General features: G+C 44.4%; 1 protein-coding gene across 1 annotated transcript in view; it reads right to left on the bottom strand.

Annotated features, from left to right (window-relative positions):
- RORA (RAR related orphan receptor A) overlaps nucleotides 1–14,193 on the bottom strand; it is a gene marked incomplete at its 5' end in the record, with an annotated part of 371,080 nt that extends 356,887 nt beyond the window's left edge. Inside the window, one exon of the mRNA XM_082005461.1 lies at nucleotides 14,025–14,193. Coding sequence (XP_081861587.1) covers nucleotides 14,025–14,193 — 169 coding nt within the window. The remainder of the gene's footprint in view (nucleotides 1–14,024) is intronic.
- Nucleotides 14,194–14,496: the final 303 nt, after the last annotated feature.

Here is a 14,496-nt window from a genome sequence, read left to right on the forward strand (position 1 = left end):
GAGTATGAATGTTTCAGAACCCTGTCCCACTTTTGACCACAGTAACGGTGGACACCTGTATTCAAGAAAGCATATTCCATCTGCACTACATCCTTCCAGTTCCACCATGCGAAGTGTTAAACAAATTTAAAGGAATGGACACCTTCCCATTTGGGATATTCTTGAGCAGATTTCACCAGCAATAGAGAACAAATTTATAACCACATCTGTGCCACTGAAAGGAATTTATTTTTCTTCCAAGTCGTCCTTAAAGAAAATACGAAGGAGGCTACTTATTATGGCAGTGCCCTGAATAATGTGGGTTTAGATTGTATTAGAAACCTCTCCACAGTGCTAGAAGCCTACCTGGTTCTGAAGATCTGAGTGACTGCCATATTGCTATTAACTGCATATTAGAAGACAAATTACAAATAAAAGCATAACCTCTAAAAGGAGGCAAGTAGACTGCTTAGTCATTATAAAGACTGGTGGAGGTCATGGAGAACAGCTTCATGATATGATTTAAATGTAAAGTATGCTTTAAATTTAAATTACCTTACTTAAGGTACTAAAAATTTCAAAAACCTTAATTTTAAGATAGCTTAAACTAAGAACATATAGGAAATAATTACATCTATAGATTTTTTTCTCAGTAATGTCCAGCAGTTACAGGCCTCTCTGCTTAAAAAAAACCACACTGGAAAAATATGGAAGAGAAACATAAATCAAAAAGCAATGTGTTTTCAGAGAAAACATTACACTAGAAAGCAGTAATTTAGAAATATTTACTTTTCTGGAGAAAAATCACGTAGAAATGCCAGCATTACACAAAAACTTCAACTCATTACATTTGCAATCTGGTTGCAACAATCAGACACTACATGAGATAGAATAAAAACAAATTTCTCTGTGCTACTCTGGTGAAGATATGCTGAAAAAATGCTCACAACAGGTAAGAACTCATAGCAAAAGAAGGAATACTGCTTCTCCCCCCCCCACACCCCATTTATCAATTTCTTTTAAAGTTTTAATACATAACATACTGCAAAACCTTTTTGTAAAACACCACAGAACTGCAGTGTACAGTCTGCAGGGGGATCTTAAGTCTTTCCTATAAATTAAAACCATGTAACTCCACTGATCAGTAGTGGTATAACTGCCACCTGATAAGGGCTGGCCAGAGAGAGCCCTACAATCTGAAGACTGTTAAGCACCGTCTACTCAGCAGAGCCTCTGCTAACACAGCTATAACAAAAAACATCGCCCTCCTTCCCAGCCCTCACGTTCGCCAGCATGACAAGCTATAGCTTGACAGGGGACAATTTTTAAGGGGAAAAAAAAAAAAATTATGCTGGCATTGCTAGACCCTTCCCCCGAACACACAATAAACTGATAAACGCTCCCTTCTGCTGGCATAGCTGCCTCCACAGCAGGAGCTTAGACTGCCGTATCAGCGACAGAGCGCGGATTTCTCATTTCCTGTGCCAACAAAAGACACAGGTATCCCAGGGACACCTGGTTGCACAGAGCTGGTCTTATGAAAGGACACCTACAGCAGATGCTGGAGAAAAAGGAGGAAAACCGTTCAGGCACAGCTGCTGCCTCCTCCACTGGTGGAGGGAAAAACGCCAGACTTCTGCCTACCCCTTCCTTTGGTAGGAAGTAAACGGCTACAAACTCCAGCCTTGAAGTACCTTCTATGGCACTTCAGCAGCCTGGTGCTGCTAACTCACTCCACAGACAGGGAAATAACAGGTCAACTCCGTTGCATCTCCTGCCTTTTTCTGCCCTCGCGTTTTCAAACTCAATGCATCTCAGCCTAAACCTCCACACAGTGCAGTCCGTAAGCATTCCATGACTTCTCAACTCTCAACTTCATCTGAAGAGGCCCCAAGGTGCAACATTACTGATGTAGCAATACACAGTCTTGTTTCTTATTTCCATGTAGGGAAACAAGAAATGAATGGGAAAGCTACAGAAATAGGAACCGAGTCCAGAAAAAATACAATGCTCACTCTGACACCATACCATTACTCTGTCCCCTCCCAAATACATATTACAATAACACGTGATGCCTTAATTAAGCTATTGCTCAAACACAGTAAGATGCTATTTTATCTTAAGCACGTGTCATGTCCGCAATAATTTCCTTATAGCTTTAGACAGTTTATGTGACAAATACCACACAGGTAGAAGCATAGTTATCATATAACACGTCTTGGAACATGATGACAATAAGATTAGCGTAAGTCAGTAGAAGTAAAATACTGCTGTAACTAGAATATATTCTACTCATAAGGGAGAAGGGACTGATATACAAGACAGGAATTCAGGAGACACAGTAACATGAATCCTGAATTTCACGCGTACCTCTGCAAAGCCATCACTTGACTACTTTTTAAAGCAATTTCTCTTACAAACAAACAAAAAAAAAAGCTGGCAGTAGCTGCTAATATGATGTTTAGTGCTTTTCAGAACAGCCCAAAATCATCCCAGGACTGTCTACCAGAAAGTAAACATAGCCTTTTAGTGACTGACACAGGTTTGAAGAAGGAACTGCACAGCTGCCTAGAAAGTTAATTTCAAAAGACAACAACAACAAAAGGTATCTTAGTAGAAACTACCAATCCCAAGCTCTTCCCCCTGATTTAAAACACCAGGGAAAACAATATAAACCTTTCCAAGAGAAGCTTGGAACTTATCTCACCACTTAGGTTACAAAATGCATTTGCTTCATAATGCCTCCTCACAGCACCCCACTGCTAGATCACAGCTTCCCCCCCCCCCTTTTTTTTTTTTTTAAATATTTGCACTGTTCCTGGACCATAGAAACAGGCTTTCATTTTAATCTGCTTAACACACTGTGGGAAAGGGCTTCTAATTTCACAGCACTGAGATAAGACAAATAATTCATATAACACATTAGCACAGTATTTAGCACAGTATCTATGGCGAAAGCATTTAGTCAGAGCTCATTGGGAATAGGGTGCTGAAGCAAATCTGTGAGGGGCAACTGTTTGAGACCCCACCATGCACTAAAATATGTTTTATTACATTCCATAGCAGAGACAAGATCACAGAATATTAATATATGAACTGACCAGAGGCGATAAGGCAGTAAATTCCCCTCCCCTTAACAGACACTGTAGCTTCCCCCACTACTCCAGTTCTTTTCTAAATGTTTTTGGTTTGGGTTTTTTTTTTTTTTTCCTTCCCAGGCCATTCTCCAAATCAGTCATCTTTCCTTTGTGCCCTTTCATTACAGTTCTTCCTTAAGCGCCACGTCTTTCTTTTACTGTTCATTACCCAAAACTACCCTGCTCCCCCTTTGGCTTAATTTACTTCCTTTCTGGGTTTGTTTTTACATTTTCTATTGCTGCCTTTCCAGAGCTGAGTTTGCTTCCAGTGTGCATTCTGCTGTGTGCAGAGAAAAGCAATGCAACAAAATATTTTCAGTATATTGGCACGAGTCCCCACCTAGCCACTTGTGATCATTTGCGCTCAAATCCCTAAAGACACTGCTTTGAAGCTCTGCTGTGGAAAAGGAGAGAAAGGATACGTGGAAGAAATTCAGAGAAGACTTGCCAACTGCAGAGATCTGTGACAAGCCATTTCTACAGTCTGTAAACTGGGCTGAAAACAACAGGACGGTGGACTTCGGAATGCCTGTCAGCCATTTCAGCACATGGCTAGAACAGAAAAGCCCAGCGCTGGGACTAAGTACAGCCTGCTAAATGGAAGCTCGTGGCTATCCGCAAACCTAGCTGCTCTGTTGATCCTGGCTTCGTCCAGAGGCTTTTGCCCTCATCCCCTCTAAGGTGAAGGTTGCATGGGGGAGCGTTCTTTGGAGAACTGGAACTAAAGATTTCAGTGCCAGAGCTCCTTGAGCCTCTTTCTAAGAGATGCCAGCACTGCTCTGGAAAGTTAATGACCAGCTTGAATTTTAGGAGGATTTTGCTGCCCTTTTCAAAAAAATTATCTTCTCTTGTTCTTTTGCATAGCCTTGGATATTACACTACTAGTCACACTAGAACATCTCTGGGACACTGCTGACCTGGCATGATAATTTCAGTGGGGTATTATGGTTAAAAAAAAAAAAATAACAACTGCAACTTTTCATGAGCTAGAGCCAGGAATCTCTAAAAAGAGGTGAACTGTTATAGTGTAACTTACCCAGAAAACAAAAAAGGGAAGAGGATTCAGTTATGGTCAAACCCTGTTCGAAGCAGCCAAGACAACATAAACAAGCACATTTTGACAACTAGCCAAAATCTAGAGAGATAAATACCAATAAGCCAGGTCACCTCAACAGCCAGCTTTCTAGATTTTCTGCAGGTAAGTCCCTACAATTTGCTCCCCTTTCCCTCCCTTCTTCTCTCCATCGGGAAACAGAAAAGACTTTTTGATTATTACAAGGATAGAGCTAGGATTTCAGCAATTACAAAATAAAACTTTTAGTAATGCTAGCAAAACACATTCCATATGCAGTGACAGACAAGTGCAACTCAGGTTCTGCACACGAGGAAATTCTTGCTCATCTCCTAACAGCTGTTCTTAAGTAAGGACAAATTCTTCTCCAGCAATGGAGCCACACTATGATCTCAGAAGCAAAATTATAGCAGGGCAACAACATATCCGCCAAAGTAATTACAACTACTCACCCAGCCCTACCTACCCTGAAAACAATAGTCAATTCATCTTTTTTCCTAAGTCATTTTCATTGGTACTAGAATTTCGTATTTTTCTTAAACAATTTCGCAGTGCAGTTCCTGATGACTAGCAGTTCTCCCTCGATCTTTACTACACATACACCCCTAGCTCTATAAAGTGAAGTAGTATCACTGACATCAACAGAATCATTCATGATGCTTAGTGTTAAGCACACATATAAACTGTCACAGGATCACGTCTTCTGCCAGTAGAGCAGAACTCTTCTAATAGCCAAGGGTAGCTCTCATGCTGCTAACACGACTGACCTTCATCTGTTTCTCTTGCAGATGCATGTTCATGAAAATCAGATTACTTCATTTTTTAAAAATACACCGATTTTAGCAGAAAATAGCATACCATTACAAATGCCAAGAGTGTTGAATCATAATGAAATCTGTAGAAACTACTTACCGGTTTACTTTTTAAAGACTCTCAAAGTGTAAAAACTGGCTGGCTATTGACAGACGGGCAAAAAAGCCTGGAGACTGAAAGTACAACACCACTACATGTTTTTTCATCCACTGTTCTTCCAAGCATCAACGCTGGAAAAAGTTGCTGTTGTGCTTCATGCTAACAGACTTACTTTTACATCTATTATCTCAGAAACACTATGACTCAACATCAGATGTTGATATTGATAATAGTTCAGTATACTTCATTAGAATTTTGAAAAGGCTTCTCTGTAATGACCCAGACATTAAAGGACCCTTCCTAACTCCTATAATGACAACACAAATGACTAACAAAACATCTCTTGAAGATTTCACAAATGAAGTATGATGCAGAGAGAGGTTTTTGATATGCCCTAGTTTCCTTTGAGATTTGTTTCATTTTATTTTATTTTTTAATATACATAGGGTCTAGAAGATGCTTTATGTTGACAGGTTTGACTTCAAGTATTATCAAAAGCTGTATTTTAGCCTGTCTTATCAAATTTCAAGACTTCTTTCAAAGGAATAGTTTAAACCTTACCTTTCTGCCCTTAGTTAACAGATGTAATGCAGCACAGCCCTCTGATTTACATTTGGTAAAGACTTTGGCAAAGTTATCTATCAGTTCATAAAAAGGCATATTTCCCCACCTCTACCTTTGAAGAGAAACTATGAAGGGAATCCTGCTTTCAAGTATTCTCACACCTCCACGACAGAAAGAAAAAGAAAACATATAATCTGTATTTCACAAGCCTTGGCCTTGGTTTTATCCTTGACTGTACTTAATAGACCTTGCTTCAGTGCCAAAACAGTCAAGTCAAGCTCGACTAATACATAATTTAAGTCTTCCCCATGGTGTCTACAGTTTTGCATATGTATTTATTTCAGAAGGGTACGGCATACACTTCTACATAACCACGGAAAAAAATTCCTCTCTCATATGTGAGGAGTTGGCAATGCTATTGGATGCGTACTTGATAGCACTTACACCAAATGGTCTACCTCTGGTTTTTGATTTTTTTTTTTTTCCACGTTGTATTCTTCCAGCCATTTTTTCAAAGGCAGCTGTAGCCTTCTTGGCCATATATTCACCATTCTTCACGCAAACTGCCTCTTCGGATGAGCATGCCCTTTTTAAGGATTTTTATGTGAATAATAAAGCAAGGTGTGGGGGGCTCTCTGTTCAACGCCCTTCTAGGAGTTCAGGAGTTTCCATTTCCATCGCTGCTGTATATTAAACACTTTTGATCCATTTGAACAGTTGCAGAACTAAAGCACACAGACATATTGTCAATTAATGCTGTAAATATCCCACAGTCTGTACAAAATGAAACATTTAAAAAGGAACGGCAGCACCACAGTTTTTCACTCTGTGATCACTACTCCTACCTCATTAATCTCATGTACCCATGTGAGGTAAATACATAGTACAACTACAAACTAAAAATCAATAAAACCTTTAAAAAGGTTTAATTTGATTCTGCAGGGGAGGTTATCATAATCCAACTCCACTGTCTCACATTCTGCTAGCAATTTCTCTCAGCTCAGTTTCAACTGCTAACTTTGTTCTCCATCTTGCTATCTATCATGCTGTTATAATGCCAGCTCAAATGCTGTTTGTAACAGCACAGCAATTTCTCAGAAGTTGCCAGCATCATAGTGTATTCCTTTAGAAGTGCATGGAAATTATTAGATTAAATTACAAATGAAAGACTCTGCAGTTGGTCATGATTACTGGAACATTTATGTACATTCAGTTGATCATGAATTTTAACTGTTGTTGCTTTACATTCTTTACAGATCTTCTGTTTATATTCTGTTTCGCTAGATTATATGGGATGAGAAATTGAAAACAACTGGAGAAGAGCTGTATGTTTGCTTCATACTCCCTAATATCCTCAAAATACTGGAGACACTCACCTCTCCCATCCCCTACTGGCTTAGGGTCAACAGATGCCCTGCAAGCATTTTTAAAACTGCTGTTTGTATGAGCACATTTCACATACAGCAGTGCAACTCTCTATTTCAAGAACGCAACTGTACAGGAATATGCTTTACAAAGCAAGACCTGCAACATCCCGGTTGTGCCCCCACCGGTTTGTAAGATTTCACATACCAGCATGGGACGAAACAATTAATACATCTAAAAATACCTGAAGAAAACATTGATCATACCACAGCTGGTGATCACAATAGGGTAAGCAGCAGGATCTTCGATTATCTCACTGCTGGGGGTATCATTTTCAGGAAGATATTTCAAACCAATTTCTTGACCATACACTGCCACTGAAAGTATCTAGTAGTTTTCTACAGGAATAGAGCTGTTTGACCCAATTCCAATGCAGATAATTATATTATCTGTAGCTAAAATCCCTCTGAGTGTTTCAGTCAGGTATGGTGTTCTTCACTTTCTGTTCTGATCTGCTTAGCATGGCTGAGCACCATTAAACAGCTGTCAGATTCCACACAAGAAGTGGCTGGATTTCAATAATAAGCAAAATGGTTCCCGATAGTGCTTAAAACACCTGGGGATCCTTCCAAATGAACAGTGCAATGAGACTAAACTATAAGATTAAACTGCTGTAAAATAAGCCCCACAATTTCTTCATAAAAGAACACACCCTAATACATTTAGTCTCTGAAGAGCTCAGCTGTTGCCGAGAGTGAAACATACCTAGATGAGACTTCAGATAGGAGTATGAAGAGTAATTCACCACCTTTACATTCAAGAAATGAGACAATTAGCTCCTCGTGACACACAGCCCAAGCTATTCTCATGTTCCTATCAGCACAGACCATCTACAACAGATACGCTGAAGTGCTAAACCATGAGTCAGAGCACAGAGCTCAGTATGTTAGTTTAGCTATCACAAAATACAGTACCAGCCTCTTCTTCATTTTCAGTCCAAGGAGTTTTTTTATAACCAAGATTTAAAGAAGCAAGCAAACTAACTGATTGTGAACACAGTTAGTTACAAGTGAGAAGAGGTAATCGTCAGAACAGCAAAGCTGTAGAAGAGCCTCATGTCAGAACACTGGGGCCAAAAAAGCTAACACCACTTAAAATGAAGTTCAATCTGTTTATGACATGAATCATGTAACATGGATCTAGTGATGGTAGAGGATTTAGACTCTGCTCTGCAAAGCCTTCCTCTACATATCTGTAAGAATTGGTGCAGGTAAAGGAGGCATGGATTGTCTGCCAGCCCTGGGTACATATAATCTTAAAACTAACAGCTCTGTAAAATACAGTTCCAGAAGTGATTATCGAGGCTACAGAGACTGCCCCAGCAATAGGTGAAACACAAGACACTTGAAAAAAGAGTGAGAAGAGAAAACAAAACAGCAGAAATCTGCACGCAAGTGTGGAAGCTTCCACACATCCAAAAGTTTTTCCAACACCTTACCTGTAGGAACTTCCTCTTCTACCAAAGCCACAGAAATTCAGAAAACTACAGTCTCCCTGGCGAGCTCAAGTCCAGGTGTGAGTGTACTGTGACAGAGAAAAAAATTCAGTTCCACTTGAGAAGCAGCCACCACTTCCCTCCCACAACATCCTGCCCCAAGGAACTGAGATGACAGAAGTCTTTGATGGCACAGGTGCCTCTAGCTAAAAGGTCTAGGATGGACAGACAGCTGAGGTGGTGACAATTGCCTCGCAGTACAGAAACGGAAGGCCCTAAGTCAAGTGTATTGTTCCATTTGACAGCTCCCTGTAGACTACCTGGACCCAGTATGCCCGTTTCTCTTCCCCTGCCTCACACAACCGCACACCACCAGCTACTGCTGCCTCCGTCGATAGCCCCTTTGCTTCACGTCTAGAAGCAAGGAAGCATGGAGTCTGTAAACAACCCCTAAGCTACACAGCACCCAGACTTGCCAGTGCATTTAGATATACCCCCAATTTTAATTTTTTTTATTTATTTACACCTGTTCCTACAACTGTGTGTCACTGAAGACACACTCTTAAAAAATATTTCAGCAGAGAATGGATCACCCCTTCATGAATTAGTGTCAAGAGAGATACAGATATCACAGTAACTTAAAACTAGGTTGGGTGTCCCTCCCCCCTCTTTCACTGGGATGGCTCTCAGATTAAATCCACTGAGGACTCAATTGAGTCATTCCAGATTTTCGCCAGCACACATTTTTGCAGCTTAGAAAACAAATACTAGAAGGGGGGGGGGGGGGGGGGAATAAAAACCACAAACACACACAAAAAAAACCACCAAAGAACATCATCAGACAACCTCCCAAAGCTGAAATTGCCCTTTCCATTCAAATGCAGTGCTATACCCAAAACTGAAATTGTCACACAGCCTGTTAATCTCCATTACAAAACATGTTCTTTATTTAGTAAAATTACAGCATTTGGTTGAATGATAACAGTATTTACATACTGGTTTATGAGCTCCTGAGATGTTCCTCAAGCAAATAAAATAAGAGAATAGGTTACGGTTTATTGAAATAAGAGAACTGCATTGTTCCTAAGAGAACAACATACTGCTGCTATTATTGCTCCTATGCCACAAACATTTAAAACAATGTTGTCCTTGAAAGGATTCATAGCACATATCATTTACCAAAATAGGACTAAATCAGTGGTGCATGCAGAATAGCCCTCAACGATGACAAAGGCAACCTATAGAATCTACAGAAAACACTCAAATTTATAACAGAGTCATCCTAAAAACAACACATGAAATTTTGCACCGTAACTATGCTCCATGGAACAGTCTAAATCCAGAAATGGAGAAAATCTCGCAATAAAGGATTTTTTAAAGAAAAAAATACCACAAGCCTACTGATGTCACTGTTAATGATGTCACATCCCTACCTGTGGAGCATCACCCAAATTAAAATGAAAACAAGCAACTGACTGCCCCCTCCCCTCCCCATCAGCAGAGAAAGGATCAGACTGAATAGGTGACACGGATAATAAATGCCAAAGTCTTCTGGAAAATAGCAAATACTCTCAGTACCTCAACAGCAACAAAACAAGAACAAGCTTTCTAGTATTAAATATAAAGCATCATAAGAATATTTATACACAGCATCTTCCAATGATGTAAGAGCTGCCTGTAATTTTTTTTCAGCAAGACATTCTCTTGATTGACTTACCACTGAGACCAAGAGCTCAGTTCCAAAAAGAAAAAGTTGTGGGGTTTTTTTATCGTATTAAAAAGCTTTTTATATACTTTTCATTTTTAATAAGACAATAGTTCTCTATTAAAATATAGTTTATTCAATTACGACTACTTTCTAAGGGGACCAGTAGAACATTAAGCCTTAGACTCCAGCACGGGGAGAACTCCACGGACAGCAAAGCCCATGAAAGTGAAGTGAATGGCACTTAACAGTCTGAGTCCAGGGCCAGAGCTAGCAAGTAAAGCATTCCTCCTGCTAACCACAGCAAACCACAAACCCTTGTTGCAGAACACACACGGACTCAAACTCAACCTGCTGGACAGTGACTGCTCTTAGGAAAACCTTAACAATCAGTGTCAGCAGTAAAAATATCCTTCTGGGTGGGGGAAAACCAGGCTTTTTATCCATTTCTTGCTTTTTCCATGTTATAGTGTCAATTTTCTAACAATCAGTTTTGATATCAGACTGCAGGTTATTTTCCGAAACACATGTGCATGCTCCTGTATGCTAAGGAAATCAGGTAACGATTCTCTATTTGAAAGGTGCTTTTGGTAACTCCTGGATTTATGTTTTCAGTTAAGCCTTCCACACAGCAACACAAACAGCATAACCTTAGCAAAATGAAAAGCAAGTTATGTAAGGATCTGGTGCTCCAAACATGCACGTACATCAAGGAATAGGGTATTTTGAAATGCTAGCATTATGATAGCTAAAGCTTCACTTAAGAATTTATTCCACAGCATGCTTTCCCCACTTCTTCAGCAGCAGCCCTTTCTTCAATTTTGTTTTCTTCATTCCCTAGGTGAACCGGTTATTATAAACTCTGAAGTATCAAAGCAGCTTTGCAGCAGGCACAGCTATAAAAATAAAGGATATGAAGCAAATATTTCTAGTATTTTAAAAGGTTTGCCAAGTCAAACAATAAGGACTTCTACAGTTAGAGAGGCATGTGTACGTATACCTAAGTATCTCTATATTTGTATCACTCCCACATACAATTGCAGGAGAGTCCAGATCTGCCACCTTACAACGCACTGCAGAATCATGACCCGAACAGGTAAATTCTTGAGCTCTATGCACAGCTGAACATACGAGCTTATAAGGTAGCTGTTGTAAAAATAATTTCACCTACAGTGGTCACACATCGAGGTCATACTGTTGCAGTAAGAAGTAAAGGACTGTATGAAAAAAAACAATTAAAATTCTATTTTAATAGCGAAAAAAAGAAAAAAAAAAAAAAAGAAAACTACAAGTCTGTAAGGACACCCACCTAACACCTAATCCATCAAGTCCTGATTTCAAGCAGGCCAAAATGTCTATATAGCCATGTGTTCCTGCACGGTTCTGTATCTTCAGGGTTTGACTGGTAGAAAGGCATAATCAGCTGGTGCGCAGTGTGTAGGTCAATTTATTTCCAATACACTAATTTATGCAATCTGAGCACAGAACGCCAGCTCCAATTCTCTTACTGTTTGCACTCTAGGAGTAGACTTGTTTTTTCTGCCAACTCCATTACATCATCCGAAATAAACCCAAACATTTCTTTTTTCCTTTTTTCCTCCTCAATCCCTGCCACGCTCCCCCCGCCCCCCAGCCCCCCCCAAGCCGCACGCCCACCGCTGCCGTGAGCTTTATTTCACTTTCCGGACGGCCAAGCCGCAGCACCCGGGCGCCGCGGCTGCCGCGCGGTGCCTCCCTCCATCACTGACCTTCGCGTTCTCACTCAGGCCGTTACATAACGCAGTGCCCGCTTGCGTGCGGCGCGCGCGAGCCGGAGCGAGCGTCCGCGCGTGCCTGCCGGCGCCTGATCCCCCCCCCTCGCCCACCCCGTTGGGTCCCGGGGGCGGAGGGACATGTGGGTCAGCAGGTTAGCAGTACCAACGCCTCAGCAGTCCGGGACGGCGAGGCAAGCGCCCTCGCCACCGCATCCGCCCGGCTGCCCCCCGCCCCCGCCCCGCATCCCTGCGGAAGCGGCGGCCGGGCGTTACATAATCCGCGGGATCGCCGCGTTACCCCCGGCCCCGCGCGCCGGCGGCACCGTCCGCCCGCGCCGCCGGGGCCCTGGGCCGGGAGGGCGGGGGCCTCCGCATAACGCCCGCCAGCGACGGCCGCTCCGCAAACATCCAGCGAACTCCCCGACAAATTAAGGAAATTTTCTCCGGTGTTTCTGATTAACCTCGTTACATAAGGCGCTTGCATTCCAAATCCCCTCTCGCAGGCTCTAAATATACCCCGCGCAGCCAAACGCTCGCTGCATGCACGCCGGCGGCCGCCCGGCCTCCTGCGGCCAAGCCCGCTCTCCTCGCCCCGGCCCGCCGGGCCGCGCGCTCCCCGCTCGCCAGCCGCCCCCCGTGAAGTGTCACCCCGGCGGCGCCTTCTGCCCGCGGCTCCCCGGGGTGGGGAGCTGCCGGGGAACTGGGGGTGTGGCCAAAAGGGGAAAAATACTGTAAAACACAAGCCAACACATGATCAGCCATGTTCCAACCTACAACCAAAAAATCCCTCCGTCCGAAGAGAGACGGCCTCGCCGCCGCCGGCGGCCGGGCCCCGCCACCGGCCACCGCGGGGGACGCCGCTCCCGCCGGGCACGCACTTTTCTCCGCCCGTCGTTTCTTTCAACGGCCGCGTCTGTTATTACGCAGCGCTATTTAATTCATTTTTACCCACCACCGAGTGATTTTACCGAGCGAAGACTCTCTAGCGCGCTCCCCCCTCTTGCGGGAGCAACGCTTCATAAATTATTTACAAGTAATTAAAGCGGCAGCCTCCTCCCTCCGGCACGTCTCGGCAAACTCCGGCGGCGTTCGAAGCCGGCCGCCCCTCACCGCGCCCGCGGCGGGAGCGAGCGCGCCCGGACCAGCCCGCTCCGCTCCGCGGGGCCGGTGCGCGCAGCCCCTGCCGCCGGGCGGCCCGGGCACCGCCGAGCTGACACCAAACTTCGGCTGCTCCGAGCGCCCTCGGAGCTGGCCCGCACGAGCAGGAGACGCATCTGAGGCGGGCGAGGGCTCGGCCGTCAGCGACATAGACGGGGGGCACGTTTGTTTGCTTGCAGCGTTTTATCGGGGGCCGGTGGGGTGAGCGAAGGAGAAGCCACGGGGAGCAGAGAGACCCTCTGCAAAGTTGTGCCCCTTTCAGAACCAACAGCAGCTTACGAGATCATCCGCTCCGCGAGGAAATCGTTTTTAAGATACACTGAAATGAATTAGGGGAAAACGGCGCGCAAGAGTGAATAAGTCACCCGCAAACCGCAAATCTCCTGTTTAATCACGGATCCCCCATTCACAACAAGCCACAGCACATCAGCTAAGAAACTGTCAAAAGCAGACAGACGAGGGGGAGAAGGAAGGGGGGGGGGGGGAAGGACACTGCAGCTTTAAAAGTTTGTTCCCTTGAATCCCAATACTCCTGCTGTTGCTTTATATATTTATAAAATTATGTAATTTCAGGGGCACGGCACCCATCCGGATACCACAGGCAACAACCGAGCGAGATAGGAAAGCACCGAACACCGCTCAGTATTTTCATCGCGTTTGTCCCTCCTCCTGCAGCAATTAAAAGAAGCTATAAAAGTTTGCAAGGTTTTGCAAGGGGTAGAAGCGCGGCGCGATTGCGTGCGCGGCTTCAGGGAGCACGAGCGGTGAACCAGAGGATTAAATCGCTGCATTTCCCCCTTCTCTCTTGCCCCCCTCTTCCTATTCCCACCCACCCCCCGATCCCACTCCCCCGGCCCCCTCCCCCTTCCCCAAGTCTCCCTACCTCTGCTGCCGCTGCCGGAGTAGCTCTGCCTGCGGACGGGAGCCGGCGCCTCGCTTTTCCGGGCAGGCTCCAGGTTCACCGGGGTGTCCCTGGCGCCGGCGGCCGCCTCGGAGACGCTGCTGCCCGGCTCACTGGCTGCTGGATCGGGGGCTGCCGGAGCGGACTCCATGTTTTTCCCAATGTAGATCGCTTGGAGATGGCGAGCTCCTACACTCCCTCTATCTTCTGTTTCCAGCGCAACTCTATGGTAGGAAAGCAGAAGGGAGAGCGCGAGCGTGATCCAGATGGGATGTGAGCTTGCCTGGCTGTGACCACAAGCAGCGCTAGCGAGAGCTGCACACCCCCCCGCCCCCGCACCCCGCACCCCCCGCCGCCAGCCCCGGCCCCGGCCGCCGCCGCCCCTGCAGCCCCCGAGCGAGCGGGGCCGGGGGAGGAGAGGGGGCTGCTCTCGCCCAGGGCGGGCGCCAGGCCC

The sequence above is a fragment of the Phaethon aethereus genome (genome assembly GCF_964289735.1).
Source record: "Phaethon aethereus genome assembly, chromosome: 12".
Lineage (NCBI taxonomy): Eukaryota > Metazoa > Chordata > Aves > Phaethontiformes > Phaethontidae > Phaethon > Phaethon aethereus.